This window comes from Gymnogyps californianus, chromosome Z (assembly GCF_018139145.2).
Source record: "Gymnogyps californianus isolate 813 chromosome Z, ASM1813914v2, whole genome shotgun sequence".
Lineage (NCBI taxonomy): Eukaryota > Metazoa > Chordata > Aves > Accipitriformes > Cathartidae > Gymnogyps > Gymnogyps californianus.
Window position 1 is genome coordinate 73407777 of NC_059500.1, and position 24167 is coordinate 73431943.

General features: G+C 44.8%; 1 protein-coding gene across 1 annotated transcript; it reads left to right on the forward strand.

The window, feature by feature from the left end:
• The first annotated feature begins 1566 nt into the window (after window positions 1–1566).
• Window positions 1567–20127, forward strand: LOC127027800 (protein unc-13 homolog B-like). The gene is made up of 6 exons (XM_050913636.1): window positions 1567–1608; window positions 3220–3343; window positions 12602–12669; window positions 14675–14731; window positions 17759–17890; window positions 20092–20127. Exons 1-6 carry the CDS (start codon window positions 1570–1572, stop codon window positions 20125–20127), a joined length of 456 nt encoding a protein of 151 aa, XP_050769593.1. The 5' UTR covers window positions 1567–1569.
• Window positions 20128–24167: the final 4040 nt, after the last annotated feature.

Here is a 24167-nt window from a genome sequence, read left to right on the forward strand (position 1 = left end):
TAGCTGGGGCAGCTGTCCCGAACTAGCCAAAGGGATATTCCATACCATAGGATGTCATGCCCAGTATATAAACAGGGGGGAGCTGGCCGGGAGGCGTGGATCGCTGCTCGGGCATCGGTCAGCGGGTGGTGAGCAATTGCATTGTGCATCACTTGTCTTTTCTTGGGTGTTTGTGGGTTTTTTTTGTTGTTGTTGTATTCTTTTTCATTACAATTATTATTATTCTTAGTAGTGTATTTTATTTTTACTTTAGTTATTAAACTGTTCTTATCTCAACCCACGAGTTTTACTTTTTTTCCTTTCCTCCCCCCCACCCCACTGGGAGGGGGGAGGGGGAAGCGGCTGCATGGTGCTTAGTTGTCGGCTGGGGTTAAACCACGACACCAGTATATAAACTGGGAGGAGTTGGCCGGGAGGGGTGGATCGCTGCTCGGGAACTAACTGGGCATTGGTCAACAAGTGGTGAGCAATTGCATTGTGCATCACTTGTATATTCTAATTCTTTTAGTATTATTATTGTCATATTATTATTATTGCTATCATTATTTTTCCTTCCTTTCTGTCCTATTAAACTGTTCTTATCTCAACCCACGAGTTTTTTTGGTTTTTTTTTTTTTTTGATTCTCTCCCCCATCCCACTGGGTGGGGGGAGTGAGCGAGTGGCTGCATGGTGCTTAGTTGCCGGCTGGGGTTAAACCACGACAGCATGTTATAAACCAGCATGGAAGAGGGAGTCATAAATGTTATGAAGCATTGGGAAGAAGCGAATTTGAGATGCATCCTTCCCTCACTGAGAGGGAAGATGATCATGAAAATCTTCATGTAATTATTTTCAGGAACTTAGCACTCAGTGGTCATGTGGCTGTATTGCTCCATGGGAATCTCTGGCAGCATGCCTCAAAGCCTTGCAGTGCCATGGAGAGGAACAAGCTAGTGCTGGAACAGAAGCGGTGCAACGCAGCCCTGAGCAATAGGTAGTGCTGCTGATGCAGCTATGCTGAGTTTGGGACTGTTGCTCTTGGCATGTGGCAGCTCCATTCACAGATATGTATTGGCATGTTTGGGCCTGCCAGAGTACACTTGTGTTGCTGTGCTGCCAAGGGAAAGGAGATGCCCACTTTGTTAGAAATGGGGTGCCTGATGACAAAGAACAGCTCACCTCTAGGTTTCAGCTCAAGGTACACTTCCTCCTCCTGTGTACGTAGCTGCTGAGATGAGTTCCCAACTGGCAGTCCATGCATGAGGTAGTTCAGGGTTTTAGTTTGCCATCTTTGTGTAGTGTTAAGCTGTGAGAAATCAGTCGTTAGAAATTAGTGTTCCCTGTGAGTATGAGCTGCCTTGACCATACGCTTCCAGAAGTTCTCTGTAGCTTGACACAGCTGTGTGGAAAGAGTTCACTGGTATAATCATGGTGGTAATGCAGAACCTAAAGCAGAATTAGATTGTGTTCTGCTTTTTCCTCACCTGTGCTGCCTTTTCTTTTCTTGCAGTGAGATCAGTCGGCTGGACCTGGGCCTAATTGTTGAAGTATGGAATAAAGGGCTGATCTGGGACACCCTGGTTGGGACCATGTGGATTGCTCTGAAGGCCATTCACCAATCTGATGAGGTTAAGCTGACACAGAAGCTTTATTTTGGCAGCTCCAATGTTGATAGTTAATGTGTTACAAATCTAGCCTGGTGCAGCCCAGGACTGTGCTCCTCAGCAAAACTTCCACTTGCAAAGCTAGGAAGGCTGGGCTAGGGGAGAGGGCTGTGTCGGCATTGCTTTATTTTTTGTTTTTGAAGGAGGCTGCCAACAGTGAGACCAAAACTGAGCTTAAGTAGGGGTCTTTGGTCTCATTTCACTCACATGGACTCAGAAAACAGGGCTTAATCTGTTAAGGAGCACATATAGTTGACAAGTGTCTGAAGTCTTAAGGACTGACTCCTTAGTCTGATGCTCAAATTTCTACAAGTTCCTGCTAAAGACAGAGGGTGCCCTGATAACAGACAAGCTGACCTTTAAGGTAGGCCCAGAGCATGTCTACATCATCTTAAAGCTTCTGGGTACAGTGTTAGAGGGTGTCTAGTGGTGCTGATATGTATTGAAAAAAGTAGGAAATGGGATGTGCCAATATCTGTAATTGCCCTAACTACTGAATTTGGTGGTTCTTGCAGCTAAGCAGGACATTTTTGGTTTTTTACCTCAAATTTCAGGGCATTTATTTAAAAGATTATTATTGAATTTGAGCAGGGAGAGAGAGCTTATATTTTCAATAGAAGGAAAAGAGTGGGAATGCCCAGTAGTGTGGCCATAAGATCTACCCAGTGCTCAGTTCCTCTGGCTGTCCAGGTACTCCTTGGTGCCTGCCTTTGAGGACTTACCTTTGCAGTTCCACTGAGAAGGCAATAGTTCTGCTAGGAGGTGTTTGCTGCTTGTCTTGGTAAAGGCCTGTCCTGGTTTCAGCTGGGATAGAGTTAATTTTCTTCTTAGTAGCTGGTATAGTGCTGTGTTTTGGATTTAGTGTGAGAATACTGTTGATAACACGCTGATGTTTTAGTTGTTGCTAAGTAGTGCTTATCCTAAGCCAAGGACTTTTCAGTTTCCCATGCTCTGCCAGCAAGCAGGTGTGCAAGAAGCTGGGAGGGAGCATAGCCGGGGCAGCTGACCTGAACTATCCAAAGGGGGTATTCCATACCATGGAATGTCATGCCCAGTATATAAACAGGGGGGAGTTGGCTGGGAGGGGCAGATTGCTGCTTGGGCATCAGTCAGCAGGTGGTGAGCAATTGCATTGTGCATCACTTGTCTTTTCTTGGGTGTCATTTCTCTTTTCTTTTTTTTTTTGTTATATTCCTTTTCATTACAATTATTATATTATTATTCTTAGTTAGTAGTGTATTTTTATTTTTACTTATTAAACTGTTCTTATCTCAACCCACGAGTTTTACTTTTTTTTCCTGATCCTCCTCCCCACCCCACTGGGAGGGGGGAGGGGTGAGCAGCTGCATGGTGCTTAGTTGCTGGCTGGGGTTAAACCATGACAAGGCCTTTGGGATTTGGAAGAAAAGCTGCCAGCATGTGCTGAATGGATGTCATCAGATGTTAAAATTGTGTACCAGGTCTTGATAATACTGTAAGGCTCTTCCTGGAGTCTTTTATCTTAACAAATGTGTGAGAGTTGCTGCAAAAGGACCTGCCAGACTTGAAACTTTGCCTGTGGCTTGCAATTCACAGGAAGGTCCTGGGGAGTGGTCTACGCTGGAGGCAGAATTTGTAATGAAACATGATGAAATCTGTGGAACCAAAAACCCGACTCCTCATAGAATTTTGCTGGACACAAGATTTGAATTACCTTTTGGTGAGTGCATTTCAATAACTTACCCAGGGCGCTGACAGTGGAGAGAGAGTGGAAGCAATTTGAGTTTTATAACCAAGTTTTGCTCATTTGCAGTTCAGTCAAAATAGTTCAGTGCAGATCAAATAGCTGGTGTTCATTTCTTGTTTGGCTTCTCTCTAACAAGATCAGAATAAATAAGGAAGATTTGAAGGTCTCTGAGTGCTGGAATGTTTAGACTAGCAGCAGTTTAAGAAACTATTAATACTATTTCAGGATTGTGCAGTCAGACATTTTGTTCCTGAGCAGAACATTTGCTTCTTTGTATCTAGACAAATTTGGCTCTAGAAGAGGTCAAGTGCATTGTTAGAGCTGTTTTGAATGAGCTCATCTCTCCTCCTCTGTCTGTTGCTTTTTTTTTTTTTTTTTTTTTTTTTTTTTTTTTTTTCAGCCAAGCCCCTGGCAGTGTGAGCAATTTGCATCATGCTCTAAGCACTGGTGGAGCATTTGTGCACCCTCTGGCATTTGGCCAGCAACTGTCAGGATTGGCCATCTGTTGTGGAAAAAAGTTAGGTCATCTATTAGTCTTATACCCCCCTTCCTGGTGCAAGGGAGGATGCAGGCTTTGGTCCTGCAGCACTAAAATTGATACAAATTGTATCTTGTGCTCCGAGAGCTACGCTGGGTGTACTGTTCTGAGTGCACAATCGGCTGGATGGTGCAAATCAGGATGAGTTCAGTGTTTCATAGATGTAATAGCCACTGCTCTTTATAGTCTGGTGTGTAAAGGGGAAAAGGTATCTGACACTTCAGCTGTCTTGACAACTAAGCTGTCTAATGTTGGTGTGGAGCCATTCCTCTTCCTCATGAAAAATGACCTGGTGATTCACTGCTGTCACCCTGTCAGTGGGAAGTTTATTACTGAAATTGCTTGTTATGTAAGAAGAGGAACAACTTGCTTTATTGACTTGTGGGGTGAAACACTGGTTCTTTGGGGCAAGTGTTTAGGCTTCTGGGAGGGAGAGAACACAGCACATGTAGCTGAAGGCAAGGCTTGTAGCCGTTACCTTCTCATCTAAGTTCATTCTGACATTGCTTGTAAACTGTCTCTACTTTAAAAGAAAATGAAGTTCTTATCTCTTACTATGTATTCAGAGAGTATCCAAAAGAAAATTTGCTTTCTTCTGCAATTCATGTTTTGAACCTGTATTGGGTTTGCATGGCAAGGTTTTAGTAGCGGGGGAGCTACAGAGGTGGCTTCTGTGAGAAGATGCCAGAAGCTTCCCCCATGTCCAATAGAGCTAGTGCCAGCTGGCTCCAAGATGGACCCACCGCTGGCTAAGGCCGAGCCAATCAGCAACGGTGATAGCACCTCTGTGATAACATATTTAAGAAGGGGGGAAAAAAAACTGCTGCACAACTGCAGCCAGAAGAGAGGAGTGAGAATATGTGAGAGAAACAACTCTGCAGACACCAAGGTCAGGGAAGAAGGAGGGGGAGGAGGTGCTCCAGGAGCCGGAGCAGAGATTCCCCTGCAGCCCATGGAGAAGACCATGGTGAGGCAGGCTGTCCCCCTGCAGCCCAGGGAGGTCCACAGTGGAGCAGATATCCACCTGCAGCCCGTGGAGGACCCCATGCCAGAGCAGGTGGATGCACCCAAAGGAGGCTGTGACCCCGTGGGAAGCCTGCACTGGAGCAGGCTCCTGGCAGAACCTGTGGGCCTGTGGAGAGAGGAGCCCATGCTGAAGCAGGTTTGCTGGCAGGGCTTGTGACCCTGTGGGGGACCCATGCTGGGGCAGTCTGTTCCTGAAGGACTGCACCCCGTGGAAAGAACCCACACTGGAGCAGTTCGTCAAGAACTGTAGCCCATGGGAAGGACTCACATTGGAGAAGTTTGTGGAGGACTGTCTCCCGTGGGAGGGACACCATGCTGGAGCAGGGGAAGAGTGTGAGGAGTCCTCCCCCTGAGGAGGAAGGAGCAGCAGAGACAATGTGTGATGAACTGACCCAAACCCCCATTCCACATCCCCCTGTGCTGCTCAGGGGGAGGAGGTAGAGAATTCTGGAGTAAAGTTGAGCCCGGGAAGAAGGGAGGGGTGGGGGGAAGATGTTTTTAAGATTTAGTTTTTATTTCTCATTACCCTACTCTGATTTGATTGGTAATAAATTAAATTAATTTCCCCAAGTTGAGTCTGTTTTGCCTGTGACGGTAATTGGTGAGTGATCTTTCCTTGTCCTTATCTTGACCCACGAGCCTTTTGTTATATTTTTCTCTCCCCTGTCCAGCTGAGGAGGGGAGTGATAGAGTGGCTTTGGTGGGTACCTGGCATCCAGCCAAGGTCAACCCACCACAGGACTGCATTATATTTTGTGATTTTTTTTTTTTTTTTTTTTTTTTAAAGTATAGGAAAACAGACTCCCTGTAAACCATTATGTGTTAGAGCATATGGATTTAACAAAAAAATATTTCAGGTAATAGTGTATTTTCTCCCTACTACTATACTCAAAACACAGGACTCTGTTTTGTTTTTTTAACTACTATTTTAAAACGTATGATGTTCTATAGAACATAGAATTCTGAGAAGTAGGATTTCATGCAGAAAACCGAAAACATTAAGTAAATAACAAGCTTTTTGTGACTCTTCTGTTTTTAACACAATTGATCATTTAAAGCACATCTGTTGTTACTTATTCCTTTGCTTACTATGCCAAATACTGAAATAACAGGAACTCCACGCTGCTGTATTGAAGGGTTTTTATTTTAGAATGTAAGAAGTTATCTGCTTGTCCAGTGTTTCATAATGCCCAGGAAGAAATGGGAGCATCAGTTAACTCTTTCAAGGCTTCTGCTGCTCTTCACTTGAGTGCTGCAGTTTTTCTTGGATCTTCTCTGTTTTCAGTCTGTCCTGCCATGGTAAGATCATAAGCAGGTTGAAAAGTGGTAGGCACTGAGAGTGTGGGATATTCCTCTAGAAGATAGCATCTACCTATATCACCTTCTCCAGGGGTGCTTCCCTTCACACCATGACTGAACGTCTGCTGCCATCACCTCTAGGGTAGAGAAGAAGGACCCTGCAAGATGGATTAGGCTCTGTCTCCCTGCCCTTGCAGTACTGGGAGGGATGCATGGAGGTAGCTCAGCTCACAGTACTGCCTCTGCATCTCTCCCAGTGGATTTGCAGGGCAGTCTCCCTTTTAAGTGGAGGGTAGCAGTATGGACTCTTAGTGCCCCATGTGTTAAGACTGTGTTGTCATATGAGCTGGGAACTGCTGCTTTAAACCTACACGAAGAACTAAATGAATCATTGATCTGCTGTGGAAGTTCTTAAGTCAGCAGCTCTGTTGCTGTAGAGATAACGTTTTAATAACCGCATGTTTGCAATGACACTTAGGAACATTGTGTATCATGTTTTGTTTCCCAGGTGAAGATCTCCTGGCTATTGTAGATGCACAAGAACCAGAGCGATATGTGTGCACATGTAGAGCTTGTGCTGTTTTCCAAGTCTGGTAAAATACAGCTGTCTGGGATAGCAGCTTTAACAAAATAGTGTTTTCTTCTGTTTGGCTGTGCTTCTGTGCTTTTTCTATTGCTTCTGGCTGCTCTGTTTTGTTTAGGTTAGATGATGTACACAGATGTAGTACCCCAGGTTACTCAGTCTGTGTATTTTAAATGTTTCAGTGTATTTAGGTGGAGCTTGAGAAATTTTTAAGGGATTGTAAGAGAGAATAAATGAATTTGAAAACCAGAAAAGCTGAAGTCCTTGGTGTAAAACATGATTGTATATGCAAAGAGGTTAGAAACTGATTTGTTGTTTGCACTATATTTATCCTGGATTAGTTTGCTGCTTCTGCTTCTACCTGATATGTTCAGGATTCTTCCTCCCTGGTAGGTCTTCTGGTACTCTGGAGTTTGGCAACAGCTAAAAGCTGAAAGAAATGCAGAACGTACTGATGTTGCTAGTAGTAGTACATGATGAAGGCAACTTAGAGGTGTGTGTTTGTTTGTTTGTTTGGGTTTTTTCCATATGAAGTTGTTTTTAAGTGTTTACCAGGCTTGGAGTTGGGAAGCAATCGTTTCCTAACAGAGGCTGGTGAGAGTTGTAGTCTCTGCTCCTAGTGATATAAAATAACCTTTCCTGAGGTGGTGGCTATTATTATATTATTAAACTTTGTTAATGCACAGATTTCTGATGGAACAAAGAACATCTATGGTGGCCTTGATATATCCTCCATATGTCCCATTGCATGTTCCAGATGCAGCTCTTGCTTTGTGTTCAATAGTGGTGTTAGTGTGGCATTAGCTTGTGGTGTATAGGGGAGAGAGCAGATCTGTGGGCCCTTCTGCAGTGAGCATCTGTGTGTGATGGACTGCAGTGCTGGGGACCAGACTGTCATCTAATGTTCTCTGCCAGCTCTGTGTTCTTAAATGTTCAATCATCTCACAGAAACAGAATGACTGAAAATCCTCTTCTATAAAAATGCAGCAAAGCGTGAGCATTTGAAATGTGAAGTGCTAGTGAGAGTTTATATTAACTCCTAGGATGCAAAGCATTTTTGTGCTTGGTAGCCTTTTAAAAATGGCAATAAACTGCCTTCTTGATGGGAGGAAGTTGTTAGCTAAGACAGGCTGGAGCAGCTTTCTCCACTGATCATATCTTTCTTCTTGGGAACAAGACAAACATATCAAGGGAGGGAGACAGCTTTTCTTGGTTGGTTTAGAAAATTTGCTGGTAGGGAGAAGAGTCTTGCTATTGTTGTCTTGATGTAGTGAATGTGTGATGGCACAGGCTTTCCAAGATGCTTTTCAAGTGTAAAATTGTGCTGTTTAAAAGCAATTTTACTCTCTCCCCCTTTTTTAGAAGTACAGTGGCTATGTGCAAGTCCCTCACAGGATGGAGTACTCAAAAATGCTTTTCACTCCCAAACTATAGCAGTTTGGATCTGTGCCAGGCTGTTTCTAGTAGATAATTGGAATGAAAATGCTTTTAGTGTTCTCACTACTCCCAGGCTGGGAGCATGCTGATCTGCATCCAGCCATCAGGTGGAGTAAATGTGCTTTGTTGTTTTATTGTCTTGGGAACTGTATATAAAGAAATGCTCAGCTCTGCAAAGTCATTTCAGTGAGAACTTGTGAAGACTCCCATACCTCTGGAAAGGGAAGAAATTGAGGCTGGGAAGAGAGGAAGCCAGGTGAAGGCTTGTAGGAGAGGGGGAAAATCTCTTTTTACTTCCAGCACTTGTTCTCACTCATGCATACCTGGGGTATGCCCCAGCCCAGAACTTGCTACCTGGTTAAAAACTCAGGTGGCACAAGGTGATGGGCAAGGAGTAGAGCAAGGACCACCAAGCCTGAGGTGAAGAAAAGCTTTAGAGCTGAAACTTCTGGTTATTGCCAAGCTAGAGATCTCTAAATGGGAATGCTGTCATGTTTAGGTACTTGAGGGGGTCTAACTGTGAATGAAGTAGTCTGTATAGATGCAGCAAATTCTCCTCTAATTCCTTCCCCAGCCTGATCGAGTCTCCATACTGCAGTGTTCCCATTTCTGTGGTGGTGCAGTATATCCAGGTGTCAGGGCCCTGAGTGCACTGGTAAGTCTTAATGGCACTGAGCAGCTTCACCTGAGACCTCCACCCACACTCCTTGCTCATGGTCCCAGGAGTCCCATTTCAGCTCAGCTGAGTGGTGCTGTGAGAGTTACTGATCCCCCAGCTCAGCCACAGCCATGTCTGTGCCTGCTTATGGACCCCATAAATCCAGGCCCAGATGTGGACTGACTTCCTGGCTTGACCTCAGACCTGCCTTGTCTCCATGAACCTGCCTGGCAATCTGGACTCCTGGTTGAACCTGTCCATGATCTTTGGGCCTGCCCTGCTCACGTTGCTCGGGTGCTATAGGACCTGGCTGGCAAATCACCTCCCCTACCCTGCTAGCCATGGGATCCCCCTCACTTCCCCTCCCTAAGGAGCAACCAGCCCTCCCTGCTCCCTGACACCAGGAGCTCGGAGAGAAGGGAGTTTCAGCTTCCAGCTGAAGATGGCAGTAGGAGCAAGGACAGTAAAGCTTGCAACCTTTCCGTGTTGATGTCAAATTAAGAAGCCCCAAAAGCTAGTGAACAGATCTGCCCATCTCCTCTCTGTTCTTGTTCAGCAGTTGTTTCACTGACATATGGCCTTGCTCCTCTTGTTTACCAAGCATGATGTCAGCAGAGTCCTGAGCTGGCATTAGATGGCCTCTGTTTGGACTAGTTCAGCTACTTATCTTGTAAGCAAAAGTTAATGTAGCAGAGTAACTTGGACTTGTAATCAAAGCTGAGTAGTGATGTAGGAGCTGACTAGTGGATGTGGCCTTGCAAGCAGTCTGTGATCTCTGCACTAAGGGTTTCTGTTCTCTGCATTCCAAAGAACCAGCTTCAACAAAACAGCTGATTAAGGCCAGATGCAAATGGATGGTGAAACTAAAAAATAATTCTAAACTGCTTCCTCAAAAAAATCAAGAATTCTGTTTCATTGGGCATTTATTCTTCTGAGTAGGTAACTTGACTCAAATTTGTAGGCCAGTTGTTTAATGTTTAAGGTTTGCTGTGCAGTAGCTGTATTGCCATTAGTATTGATGACAAGAGTTTCTCTAAGATCAGAAAGGTGTCCTTAAAACAGCCAGTATCTTGGACAGTAGCAGATTTTTATCTCCGACTTGCATAAGAAGCTGTTTCAATAGAATAGCAGCAATGCTGCACTAAAAATCTGATAGCTCCATTTATGAAACAGGCACCTTGGATACAAGATATGAACAACAAATCCAAGAGACACACATGGTGCTCCTTGTTGCCTGGGCATGCAGCTAAACCATGGTCTATGGGAAAGCATTGAAGCCTACCCTGAGACCACTGCAGTTTCTGCAGTTTTGATGGTAATCCATTGCTTCATCCCTCCTAGATCTCTTTGGTCTTGATTTCAGGCTCCAGAGTTGAGTTGTTTTGAATGTGACCTTTAGTCCTCAGTTTGAGTTTTTCTTCTTTTAGAGAAGTGATGGCTTTCAAAGGCAAATTTCCATAGGCTTTGCTTTTAATGTTTGGATTGCTTCAGGTCCTTGTTGGAGTTTCTTGTCCTCCTAAATCTCATCAGGTTGTATGTTGATAGTCCTTCAGTTAATTGATGTCCTCTTTCTAGATCATTTCTGTCCAGATTTCCTTTGAATGTCATCCCTGATTTGTGTGGAGCTCATCTAAGAAATCGGTGTGGCTGTTTCTTTTATCTTATTTTCTAATAGCATATAACAACAAAGCAATTTACTGTACATTAGAAAGAGCAACTGACTCTGTGTTATGGTTAAAATAAATTACTTTTATGGTCTCCCCTCAAGCAATGAGAAATAGGTTGTCTTTTTTTCTACTTAATGCAGGTTTTCTAGAGCCAGGTACTAAGTTTCCAGTTCCCTAAAACTTTTTCAAGTGGGGCCTGTTTTATCCCCCTTGTCTGGGTGAGGATAATTGCATAAAAATACAGTGGTGTTTTGGTTACAAAGGTGTAGCCATTCATTCCTAGTCCAAGGAAATACCTACTACTGAAACTTCAAATTCTATTAAATCTGGCAATGTTCCTTGTTCTTGTTGAAAGCGATTTGTGTTCTAGTACACTGGCTGCTATTTTCTCCAGATGTTTTGGGGTCACTGCCTTCATAGGATGATGATTTGTGTGGCTGAGAGAGGACGCGTAGGACAGATATCCCCTTTAAGTATAAGAAGAAAGCAATACTTGGTCCTTTCTAAAAGCATTGTAGGTCCCAATGAAATGCTCACCTGCTGATAAAACTTGGTTTTGTTTTTCTCAGGAGCGAGAGTGGATTGTAACTTTTAGAACTACCTTTTCATCAGGAGACCATCCCAGCCTACTTCTCCCATTCTTGCCATCATATAGCTTAGCATATCATTGCAGCTGTGTTCATGGAGTACAGTTCATTGCAGGAAAACAAACTTGTTAAGTGTAAACATCTTTGCTCCTAATGAGGCACCTGAGAGTGTGAAGAGTTACAAGAGATGGGGGGAAAACTAGCTGAACTAGTATTATACTCATCCTCATTTGTCAGTGTTTGGGATGGTGAGGCTTGCAAGGTTGGTGCTGTCTAGCTGGAGCAGTCCCTCCCTCTGTCACTTCCTTCCTGTGTGAGCTCTGAAGTTTCTGCGTTTGTGCAGTTTTGGGCCATGAGTAGCCAAATTTCAGAAGTCATTGTCCCTTCTTGGAAGCAAGACCAACCAACCACTCTACAGTCAGGGGGATGCTGAGTGGCTTAAAAAAATAATTTTTTTCCCTCTTTCCAATGATTTTACACCTCCCATCCCTAAATAATTTACCTAATACTCCTGGATTGAGAGCCTGACTGATGCTTTTCTTTCAGTGGGTTATTTCCCTTGATGCTGTGCACCTCTTGCTCTATTCCTTAAGCACAGTTTGTACCTACTTTGCCTTGTGTTAAGCTCTCCACAGCAGTTCATCTGCACCTCCAAGGGTGCACTCGAAGAGATGAAATTTTGAGTGGCAGAAGTCTGTGTTCCCTTCAAACCATTAGGACACTGTTACTTCAAAGTGTGAAATGGAAACCAGTTACCAAAATAGAGGTGATAATGACTGACAGCAAGTAGCAAGCATTAACTTGGTAAATCTTCTAGAAGGTAAAAGGGTGGTTGTGATTCATTTCACAATGAAGTTGCATTGTGGTGTAAAAATAGGAGTGTGCTTTCATGTGAATATGACTGCCTGTAACACTGTTTGTTACCTCAAAAGATCTGGCTTATCGCCTGCAAAGGAAAACAAGAGACTATTTCTTTTTTGGTACTTAATTTGTGTCACACCAGGTACATAAGATGTGCTATTCAAAAGGAGCCCTTGTTCTTTTGTGGTTATAAAAGCCTCCAGAAGAAGCTCTTGATCTTGCTATGTGTTATCAAGCATATAGCAAGTGTATTAATATCATTATGAAATGGCTCTTCATAAAACTAATACTTGAATTAAATATGAACCAGTCTGTCTCACTCTTTCCTACCTTTGTGCAGTGTGCACTTGGTTAATCAGCTTTAAACAAGAAAGCAATGTAAGCCATTGAACTGTGTTACTATTTAGAATGTTTATTTTCCATCTGAGTGCTAACATAAGGCAGTCCTATTACTTCAAAATTAAGTGTGTTTTTTGTGGTGTGATCTTGGAATCTCCTCCCTGTTTTAATGCCACTGGTGGTAAATGCAAACTTGCCTGGTTAATAAGGTGGTGTGATTTATTCTTTTGCTATAGATATCCCTGAGGAAGAGGCCAGATACTGGACCAGAAAACTAAAACAAATAAATTCACTGGGAGATGAGGTAAATATCTAAATTGAAAGATGAATGTAGCCCTGAATGCCTTATAGCTTGCTTCTATTCTTTGTATTGGATCCCTGTGATTGTTAAGGTAACTACTAAATGTTCACCATTTACAAGTCTTCCACAAGCTGTTTACAGAACTGTTTTCTCAAGTGTACTGTTAGTGTTAAGGAGAGGAACGTTTTTCTGCATGCTGGAAGTGCTCAAATACTGAGAACTGTTTCATTGATGCGCATACACCCAAAGGAAAGGTAACATCATGCTTTACCTCACAAGAGTGTGAAACAGTTTTTGACAAGCTGTGGTAGTGTTGTCCCAAAATCGGGGTTCTTTTACCCAGTATGCAATAATCCAATCTCACACACAGAGCCGAGATATTTATTCCGTGTTTGCACAAAGATGGGTGCTAGGTGGTAATTCCACAAAGCTAGCACACCCGGTTAACACACAGTGGACATTTTGTACTGTTTGACCATTCATTATCAGGACAATACTGTTTACATGTAATCTTTCAAGATTCTTATTGGTCCCGGTAGTCTTCAGTTCCATTTAAAGGTAGAGAGTTTCCTTTTTCTACCACGCATGCTCAGAGAGGAAGGGGCTTCTGTGAGTAAGGGGCTTCTAGGTTCGTGGGTATGATTCTAAGTATTCTAATGGGATGGTTCATTTAAAGGGTAACTTAACTCCACAATACTGCTGAGTCTGTTTCAAAGTTATCTAAGTAATGTTGATTAACTACTGTCTGTTTGCATCCCCCTTCAAGATGCACCAGATATACCAGCCTTCAGAACATCCTGAAGTGATCAGCTGTCCTTTTGTAATCCTCTATATACATACAAGATAAGATTACTTTACGCGTGACAGCTTACGTATTACATTTTCCCCCCTTTGAGACTTATAGAGGAGAGACCTTTTATGTTTTTCCTCTATCAATCAGTCTCACACAATCCTTTCATATATTTCCCTTCCCAGTAAAAAACAACATTTCCCAATACATTGGGCAACTACATAAATACAAACGAAAGTTAGCAATCCTATGATTACTGTGATAATCAATTTTTTTAACCCACGGACTTAAGTCTGGAAACCAGGAAGTTAGCCATCTCCAGGTTTCTTCGAACCCCAGGGAGGTGTTATCCTTTTGAATCTCATGTAATATTCTCGTTTGTTTCCAAATTTCTTTTAAATTGGTTGTAATTCTTTTATTTTGATCAACATAGACACAACAACTGGTGTTTAGGACTGTACACACCCCTCCTTTGGAAGTTAACAGCATATCTAATGCCATCCTATCCCGTAAAGTAATTTCTGCTAACTGGTTAACTTCTTCCTGTAAAGTAGATATTGCATCCATTGTTTCATTCCCTATCTTTTCAATGACTGCTGAAATATTTGCTATTGCTTTTTCTAATTCGCTAACTCCTAACCAAGGTAAAAACCATCTGGCAAATGAATGGAATGCCATTGGTCTGTCTATTAAAGGATTATGGCCTCGCTTATGTCTTTGTAAATAAGTTCACACCCAGCCTGAATCGATTCGATCAACCACTGTTATATTCGGGACCACTGCTCCCAGGGTACAAACCCCCGACCATCTTTTGGGGAGAACCTTTTTTGCCCTCTTTCCGCAAATCCAGAACCATCCTTGACCTTCTGGGACTGGCCAAGAGGAAACTTCTCCTTTTACAACAGGGGCTAATACATTGATAGTATGGTTACACCAAGTATAGTTTCCCACAAACATACTTTTCAATTTACAATCTATTTTATTGATCCCTTTTGGTGGATTACACCGCTGTATACAAGTACAATATTTTTCTTGTGTGTCTGGGAGATCAATTTCCCATTCTTGTTCTTCCAATTCTCTACTGACACTAAAGGTAGTATTTTTTCCATAGATTTGCCCAGCTTATATTAGCAGGTATAGGAACTCCAATTAACGGTATTCCTTTCTTTGTATGCTCTGGGAAGTGTGTACAGATCCAACAATTTGATTTATTTGCAGTTTGGACCAGCAGTAATTGCCCAAGAAGCGGCGAAGCCAGCAGTAACTAGGGGAAAGGTAAATGTGGCAGGGGGAGATTGCGACCACCAACTCAATTCGAGACCATAAAGACTTGCCCCCCCACGCCCGCAAGAAGCATGTGTGCTAATTTACATAGCAAGTGAGGCTAATTAAAATAAGAGGCAGTCCACATTGAAGGATAAGAATATAAGGAGAAGGCAAGTGCCAAAAAAGGGGGGAACTAAGAGGAAAAGAAGACGCCCACAGACCAGAGACCCTCTCCCCCCGTTGGCTGGACCAACGCCGGAACCCGGACCGGTGATATCTCTCTTCCCCCCCCCCCCCCCCCCCCCTTCCTCTTCTCGAAATATATTGTAAGCCTAACCAAGAAATCCAGTCAGAGTTTTGCCAAGTGCCTTATTCGGTCCGAAAGTTTTAAAGTTTGGAAGTAAAGTTGCTTTGATTAAACCTCCTGAGAGCTTTGTTGTTTCTCCCGCGCACTGCCCAGAGTATATCAAACTACCTTTCCCTAAACCCGCCGAGCGGGACAGGACATTTAAATTGGCGTAGTCGGCAGGATGCTCTGTGAGAAGCGGTGAGGAGGTTTGGGTTTTTTTTCATACGGGGATAACAGCCAGAGAGCTGGACAAAGGAGAACTGATTTTCGGTCGATACCGAAATCTCCGGCAGAAGATCATGGGAACCCGGGATACGCCTGATCTTGACTGCTCCCCACTGCTAGATTTGTTAAAAGACTATAAAGCCTGTCCAACCCTGAGAGGACGGAGCTGGGCTGAGGAACATTGGCAATCTCCGGCAGTTGTGGCTGAATGAATAAGAGATTTGGCAAAGGAAAACAAATTTAAATGCGGAAAGGGAAAAGCTGTGGTGCGTGGAGTTCTGGGAGCTGCCTTGATGGCAGCCCAAACGGATAAGTGCATGGTTAAGAAAAACGAAAAGGAGACAAATGAATCTTTGTTAGAGCTAGTCAAGACCTTGCAGACCAGCTTAGAGATTGAATGCCGAGAACGGCAGCAAGCCGAGGAGGCGCTAACTGGAGAAAGGAGGTTAACAGGGAATTTACGTAACAGTTTATGTGAGGCTTTTGTGAGGGAAAGAGAATTAAGATTGGAACTTGCCCGTTTGCGGGAGGAAGAATTGGATAGCGAGTCGAGGTTTTCCAGCCTCGCTGAGGAGGCGGACCTCCGTGATCGAGAGGTCACCCCTCATTACCCGTGGAGGGAGCTTGACACAGCACAAATAAACCCGTAACCTCACTCTAAACTCCGACCGCTCATAAAAACTGAGGTCGCTTATGAGGGGGAGGACGAGGAAGCGGAACCCATTATAACAACTAAACAAATGCCCTATAGCGCAACTGAGCTGGCTAAGCTGCAAGAAGAATACAGCAGGCAAGTAAAAGAAACTGAAACTGAGTATGTATGGAGGGTTTCCCTGATGGGGGGGGGGGACAGGATAAAACTCTCGGAGGAGGAAGCACAGGGACATTGGGGTCCAGGAGTGTTTTTGACAATGCATGATGGTAGGGAACCCTGGTCTGTAACCCAAAGGGCAGCCTATTGGGCGGGAGGTTTAGACCTCTTGGAGAGAGGAGAACCCATCTCCATCCCCACTCCAACGTTAAGTCAGCTTACCAAGAGTGTGCAAAAGGTGGCTTGTCTCCAATTAATACATGACAGGCGTCTGGTACCCCGTCAGCCTTCTCCCTTGTTGTTATTTGCAGATCCAGATAGAATGACCCCCTTAATTAAAGGATTACCTGACTCATTAAAGCTGTACGAAACCCAACTGCAAGATCGGCTCAGAGCTGCTAGCACGGGAGGACCACAAGCTGGACCCGGTCTTACTTGGGGGGAAATAGCAGGGGAGCTAGTAAATTATGGCCGACGGGTGGGATTTGTTGCAAGAGAAGTGAAGAGTCAGACAGCCATCCGAAGGGCGGAGCTGAGGGAAAAGCCTTCTTGGTTCTGAGATTGGAACCGCGGAGGGGAAGCCTCAAGGAACCAGTTATGGAAAGAGGGATTAGAGAAGGGAATTCCCCGGGAATTGATGGATGGACAACAGCTCTGGAATTTACAAATGTTAGTGAGAATGAGGACTCCTGTCTCTCGATTTCCACAGAAGGGGAACCGTCCTTTTTCAACACCCAGCAAGCCGACAGTCCCCACGGCCCCGCTAGCGGAGCAGGATGTGGCTGATTCTGAGAGGTCGGGAAACTCTCGACGCCATCCCCAATAGGTGAGCCAGGGGACGGCCAGTGGAAATATCTCAGGAGGCTCACCGAAAATAAAGATGGGGATCTGTTGGTAACTTTTCCTCTTGGTCCCTCGCGATCCCCAGTTACCTTTTTAGTAGATACAGGGGCCCAAATATCAGCCCTGAATGAGGAAACCGCCAAACGAAGCGGGATAGTCCCCAATAGAAAACAGATACACGTCACTGATGTGTTCGGGTACTCTAAGCCGCAGCTCACGGCCTGAGTAAAATGCTGGTTACCCAGTGATAGTACCCCTACGGAGACCGTAATGATATTAGGCTCTTTCCCTCTAAACATTATAGGATTGGATCTCCTGAAGGGGAGAACCTGGGTAGATTCTAAGGGAAAGGAGTGGAAATTTGGATCCCCGGTGCTCTCAGTGAGACTCCTACAAACTGCCCCTGCGCTACCACCATCTAAGGTAGTGAATGTAAAACCTTACCCTCTGCCATTAGGGGCAAGAGAGGGAATTGCCTCAGTCATTCAGGAGTTAAAGGAAAGGGGAATTGTTGTTCAAACCCACTCCCCCTATAATTCACCGGTATGGCTTGTTTGTAAGAAGCCAAACAGGAAGTGGCGACTAACTGTGGACTATCATCGCTTAAATGCGAACACTGGTCCCTTGACTGCTGCGGTACCTAATATAGCCAAACTAATTACCACCATTCGAGAACGAGCTCATTCTGTTTTGGCTACAATCGATGTAAAGGATATGGTTTTTTATGGTTCCCCTTAGAGAGGGAGATCAGGAATGTTTTGCTTTCACGTGGGAGGGAATACAATATACCTTTACTCGTCTCCCACAGGGATACCAGCACTCACCCACTATAGCACATCACGCTCTAGCTCATGAGCTGGAGCGAATCACCCCAGATGGGGATGCAAAAGTGTATCAATACATTGATGATGTATTGATCAGGGGTGCTGATATCGCTGAGGTGAGACAGACTCAGGCAAGTATAATTGACCATCTAGAAAAAATAGGCTTACAGATTCCCCCTGAGAAGGTGTAACCCCCTTCCTCGGAAGTGAAGTTTCTGGGTATATGGTGGAAGGGAGGAGCAGTATGCATTCCCCCTGACACACTAGCTACCCTAGAAGAAGTAAAAATTCCTGGGAACAAGAAGGAGCTCCAGCGTGCCTTAGGATTGTTGGTGTTTTGGAGGAAGCATATTCCTGATTTTTCTATTATAGCTCGACCCTTATATGACTTAACCAGGAAAAAAGCTTCCTGGGATTGGACGCCGGTCCACGAGGAAGCCCTAAAGCTGCTAGTTTTTGAGGCAGGAATATATCAAGCTCTCGGGCCAATTCACCCACAGGACCCCCTGCAGATTGAGTGGGGTTTTGCCATCCACGGGCTGTCAATTCATGTGTGGCAGCGTGGACCAGAGGGTCCTACTTGCCCGATCCAATTTCACTCACGCAGTTTTAAGGATGCCGAAAAACGGTATTCTGCATGGGAAAAGAGTTTGTTTGTGGTAAATTTAGCCTTACAGGAGGCAGATAAAATTGTGAGGCAGCAGGCAATAATACTACGAGGCCCCTTTAAGGTCCTTAAGATTGTTACCTCAGGTACGCCTCCCCCTGTCAGGGTGGTACAGAGGGAGACTGTCAGGAAGTGGTACGCGCAGATAGAGCATTATTGTCATATTCACAAAGTAGAGGAAGGACCACCTAAAGCCCTTTCTGTGCAAGAGCTGACTCAGATCGAGCCGCAAGAGGCCCCTTCCCTTTCCCCCATTAAATCTGCACCGCCTTATACCTCTGATTTATGGAATGTCTGGTTCACAGACGCTTCCTCTAAGAGAGAGGGGAAGACATGGAAATATAGGGCAGTAGCTTTGCATGTTGACGCAGGAGATCAGATTACAACAGAAGGGGAGGGCAGTGCTCAAGTCAGAGAGTTAATAGCAGTCTGGAGTGTGATTGTTAGGAATTCAGAAGATAAGGAACCAGTCTTTATATATACAGACTCCTATGCGGTCTATAAGGGATGTACTGAGTGGCTCCCTTTTTGGGAGCAAAACCATTGGGAGGTTAATAGGGTGCCGGTATGGCAAAGAGAAAAGTGGGAGGAAATTCTGAAGATTGCAAAATCTAGAGCGGTGTCAGTAGGATGGGTGGCAGCCCACCAAAGGGGGGACCACCCAGCCCGCCTCTTAAATAATCAAGTAGATTCCCTCACTCGGTTGGCTGTCTTAGTGGAGGAAAAGGAGGCAGAACAAGAAGAAGAGAAATGGGGACATCTCTTGGAATGGCTGCATGTGAAACGTGGCCACTCCAGGGCAAAAGATTTGTTAAGAGAGGCAGCAAGTAGAGGGTGGCCCGTCACCCGAAGGGCATGTGAAACTGTTATCTCCGCCTGTGGCCAATGCCGCACCAGACTGGAGGAACATCCTCTGCAAGATCCCCGTCTCCATCTAAGGACAGGGAAGTGGTTGTGGGAGTCCTAGCAGGTTGACTATATTGGCCCTTTTAAGAAATCAGGAGGAAAACAATATGTGTTGGTAGGAGTCGAAACAGTATCGGGTTTGGTGCAGGCTGAAGCAGTAGCATGGGCTACAGGGGAAAGTACTGTGAAAGGGTTAAGGTTATGGTTCAGTTTCCTGCCCAAACCAGTCGATACAATCAGACAATGGCAGTCACTTCACAGCAGGAATAGTCCAAGAATGGGCAAGGACTGAAGGAATACTGTGGGTGCTTCACACCCCTTATTATCCACAAGCAAATGGGATAGTAGAAAGAACAAACTGTCTCCTGAAACAATTTTTGAGACCTCAGGATCCGGGGTGGTCTGACCGACTTTGGGATGCTATGACCAAAGTGAATGACCGGTGGGGAGTAAATGGATGTCCTCGACTTATGGCATTTTGCCCCAAGGCGCCTGCCATCCCATCCTGGAACAAAGGGACTGATGATCCCCGGAACCCTTCACATTTCCCAGGCCAGCCAGTGCTAGTAGACCTGCCAACCATTGGGGAAGTCCCGCTGGTCTTAAAGACCCCTCTGAACATGTATGCATGGGTAGCCACAGATGCCCATGGCAGGGAAAATAAAATTAATGCCAGATGGGTAGTTCCTTCTTTTTGAAACCAGTTCAAGTGGAACCGAGTTCCTTTTCTCTTTTCTCTTACAGGTATTCAACGAGAAGACGAAGTTGCAACAGGACTGAAGATTTATGTTGGTTTTAGCTGTGTTGATTGCTTGTGTGGTTTTTTTTTTTTAGCTTAATAATTTTTGCAATACGTATATATGTTTGCTGCAATCATTGTTTTGGGCCATTTGTATCTCTTCCCTGTACGCCGCAGTGGGGGGGAAAAGATTCCTCCCCCAATTTAGCTTGGGAGGTCATACAGGGTTTCACACGAGTATGGAATCAAACAGACCAAGGTATTTGTGTAACCCTTCCCACCTCATCAGAGCAAGGTTTAAAATGTTTTGTAACACCCATTAATATAACCTTTGATCTGAACAAGATCCAGAGAGTGAAACGGCCATATGCTCTCCTCCCTACTATTTGGGGATTCCATGATAATACCTTTTTGGAATGGAAAGCCCACCACTTGTTAGTGGAGGCACAAGGGGAGGAAGTTAAGCGCCCTGAAATGAATACATCCTTAGGGACAAATGACACCTATTTTACGTATTATGATTGAACAGTTGAGGATTTTCAGGGTTGGAAAATCTGCAATGCTTTTCGCCCCGAAATGACCTTCACCTTGCCTACCAAGGAGGTGGGAATGGCTTGAGTTTTTGTTAGAGGGAATAGAACCTCCATATCGGGGAATTTTCAAATTCTAGCTGCAGGACCCTATAACATTTCTTGTGAGAAGTTTCCTTTTGACTATACCTTTCACCCTCTGAAGCAGCCAGACTATTATGAAGCAGATTTTTCACTGAATGTTACTCTCCCATGGTGTATAACACTCCCAAATGGCACAGGAGTTGGGTCAAGAAATCTAAACAATTTTATGTGGCTGTGGTCTAGAGAAAGCCCAAAACTAGAACCTCTACAGCATACCGACATTCCCCCTTCCCCTGGGCATTCGAATCTCTTGAATTGTAATAAGATAATTGACTGCAATACAGGTCCCGGGGATCCTCCTGAAACCTGGTTGGTAGAAGGGATAAGAGTGTTAATCTGAGATATGTGTATTTGTTGGGGTTATCCCTCTTCTGGTTTCCGGAATCGAGATCCTCAGTGTAACCGTACAGTTAATATGGCACCATCTTGGAAAATACAGAATGGTAAAGTATATATGACATATTGGAGAACGCAGGCCCAGTACTGTGGTGTGCCGTGAACTCATTATCCTTTAAAAAACATGCCTGTTTCACTGTCGCCAAGACTGTATTTGATAGAGTATGACGATACCTGGACTTGTAAGACTGCCAGTTATCCAGCTCCTTATGGCCTGGCTTGGGGATGCTCTGATGGTAAATTTTACTCACGTTTAAATTTGATAAAACATGCAGGACTCACTTGTGGAGTTGTTCTTCCCTTGTTATGTCCAAATAGAGTCTTTAGTTATCTCAATCCACATGAGCATCATTCAAAGAGGTCTGCAGACACCCCAAGTCACGCCCACGATTGGGTCCAAAATATAAGGCAGCCTGATTATTGGATGTTTGGTATGAAATTGGCCTTTGCCTTGAAGTTTACATTTTTTGGCAGCGGTCAAATCGCACTATGCCATCAATGGGCAATAGAGAATCTTACATGGCAAAACCACGTTTTGTCAAATTGGACTTGTTATGCTTTTGGGGAGCTTAACTTACAAGTCCAACAGGTATCAAAAATGGCCTTACAAAACCGCCTAGCCCTCGACATGTTGCTACTAAAAGAGCAAGGGGTATGTGGAATGTTAAACCTCACTGAAAGGGAATGTTGTATTACCATACACAACGCCACCACCTCAATAGAAGAAGCGCGAGCGAAAATGAAGGAGATCGCCGACCGGTCTGCCGAACTCTTCCAATCACTGCAACCGAAGGACTGGTTTCACGGACTCTCCCCCAAATCCTGGTTTGCATCTCTCCTACGATCTCTGGGACTTACGGGGTGGGGAAGATGGCTCGCGCAGATAGGAATCGCTATACTGACTGGGTTTATATTTTTAATGATAGGAATAGCAATTGTCTGCTGTATGATTGCTCGTATACTCTCCTCTTTCTCTTCTCTCTTTTCTCCCTCTGTCCGCTATGTTAGAATCACCACCATTGAAGAAGAAGAAGTTCCCGTCGCGCCATTCCCGATGGTTGTTTAGAGCCACGGGGTGGTGTGAGAGACCAGAGGAACAAAATGGTTTGTAAATATCGGCCTTATGATACTGTATAATAGGCCTTGCGGTGGTTAGATGTATGATCTCTCGCCTACTATTCTCTCTTTCTTCTCTTTCTTCTGTCGTACCTGTCCGCTATGTACGGATCACAATGGTTGAAGAAAATCTTGGAGTGTTTGAGCCACGGGGTGGTGTAGGAGACCAACTGAAAAAACAAACTTGTAACCTCGTGGAACAAAGAGCTGGTTGTTCCGAAGGATAACGGCAGGAGACAAAACTTGATAAGGGTGCAGGGGAGGATGTTAGATCCCCTGAGCCTGTCCGAAGAATGTCTCAAACACTCGCAATTTACGATCCTTGAAGAGGAGCTAAAGACTGATAAGAGGGAGTAGCCTGTCAAAGGCTGGATGAATTGCCCAAGAAGCTGTGAGGCCAGCAGTAATTGCCCAAGAAGCTGCGAAGCCAGCAGTAACTAGGGGAAAGGTAAATGTGGCAGGGGGAGATTGCGACCAAAAAGACTTGCCCCCCCACGCCTGCAAGAAGCATGTGTGCTAATTTACATAGCAAGCGAGGCTAATTAAAATAAGAGGCAGTCCACATTGAAGGATAAGAATATAAGGAGAAGGCAAGTGCCAAAAAAGGGGGAACTAAGAGGAAAAGAAGACGCCCACAGACCAGAGACCCCCTCCCCCCGTTGGCTGGACCAACGCCGGAACCCGGACCGGTGATATCTCTCTTCCCCCCCCCCCCCCCCCCCTTCCTCTTCTCGAAATATATTGTAAGCCTAACCAAGAAATCCAGTCAGAGTTTTGCCAAGTGCCTTATTCGGTCCGAAAGTTTTAAAGTTTGGAAGTAAAGTTGCTTTGATTAAACCTCCTGAGAGCTTTGTTGTTTCTCCCGCGCACTGCCCAGAGTATATCAAACTACCTTTCCCTAAACTCGCCGAGCGCAATGGGACACTTCCCAATACAAGAAAGATATTGACATACTGGAGCAAGTCCAGGGGAAGGTCACCAAGATGGTCAGTGGCTGGAGAACACAATGTACGAGGAGAGGCTGAGAGAAATGGGCCTGTTCAGCCCGAAGGAGTGAAGACTCAGGGGACACATTACTGCTGTCTACAGCTACCTGATTGGAGGATACAGAGAAGACAGAGCCAGACTCTTCTGAGAGATGTGCAGCGATAGGATGAGAGGCAGCAGACACAAGTTGGAACTTGGGAAATTCTGGTTACATATAAGGAAAAAAAATAAATCACAAGGGTGGTCAAACACCTGATCTAATTAAACCTGCTTTGAGTATTTGAGTAGGTGGTTGGACTAGAAGATCTCTGGAAGTCCCTTCCAACCTAAATTCTTCTACGATTCTATGATTTTAAGCATGGTGTGGTGTGACTGGGAGCATGTGTGGGGTGCAGCATGACTGCAGTGCAGTGTGACTGTGTGGTTACAGAGTGAGTGTGCATGGGGTGACTAGGTGGTGCAGTGCAAGCGTGTGGTGTAGTGTGACTGTGAGCATGTGGAATGGGGGATGACTAGTGTGATGCAAGTGTGAGAGCTTGGTTGTGTGGTGCAGTGCGAGCTGAGCATGGGGTGAGTGCAAGCACATGCTGTGTGTAGTCCAAGTGAACATTGTGGTGTGACTGTGTTGTGTGGTGTGTTGTAAGTGTGAGCGCATGGGAGGGGTGCACTGCGACTGTGAGCAGGGTGAGTGTGAGTGTCTGAGCATGTGAGGGGTGAGTGTGAGCACAATTCTAGGTGGCATGGGGTGAGTGTGAGTGGGTTGAGCATGAGTGCGTGACTGGTTCAGCGGGCGTGCGCATGTGTGTGTGGTGCAGTGTTTATATGCGGTGTATTGTGAATGCATGGTGCATGACTGCATGGTTGCATTGTATGTGGTGTGGTTGAGTGGGGTGAGTGTGAATGCACAA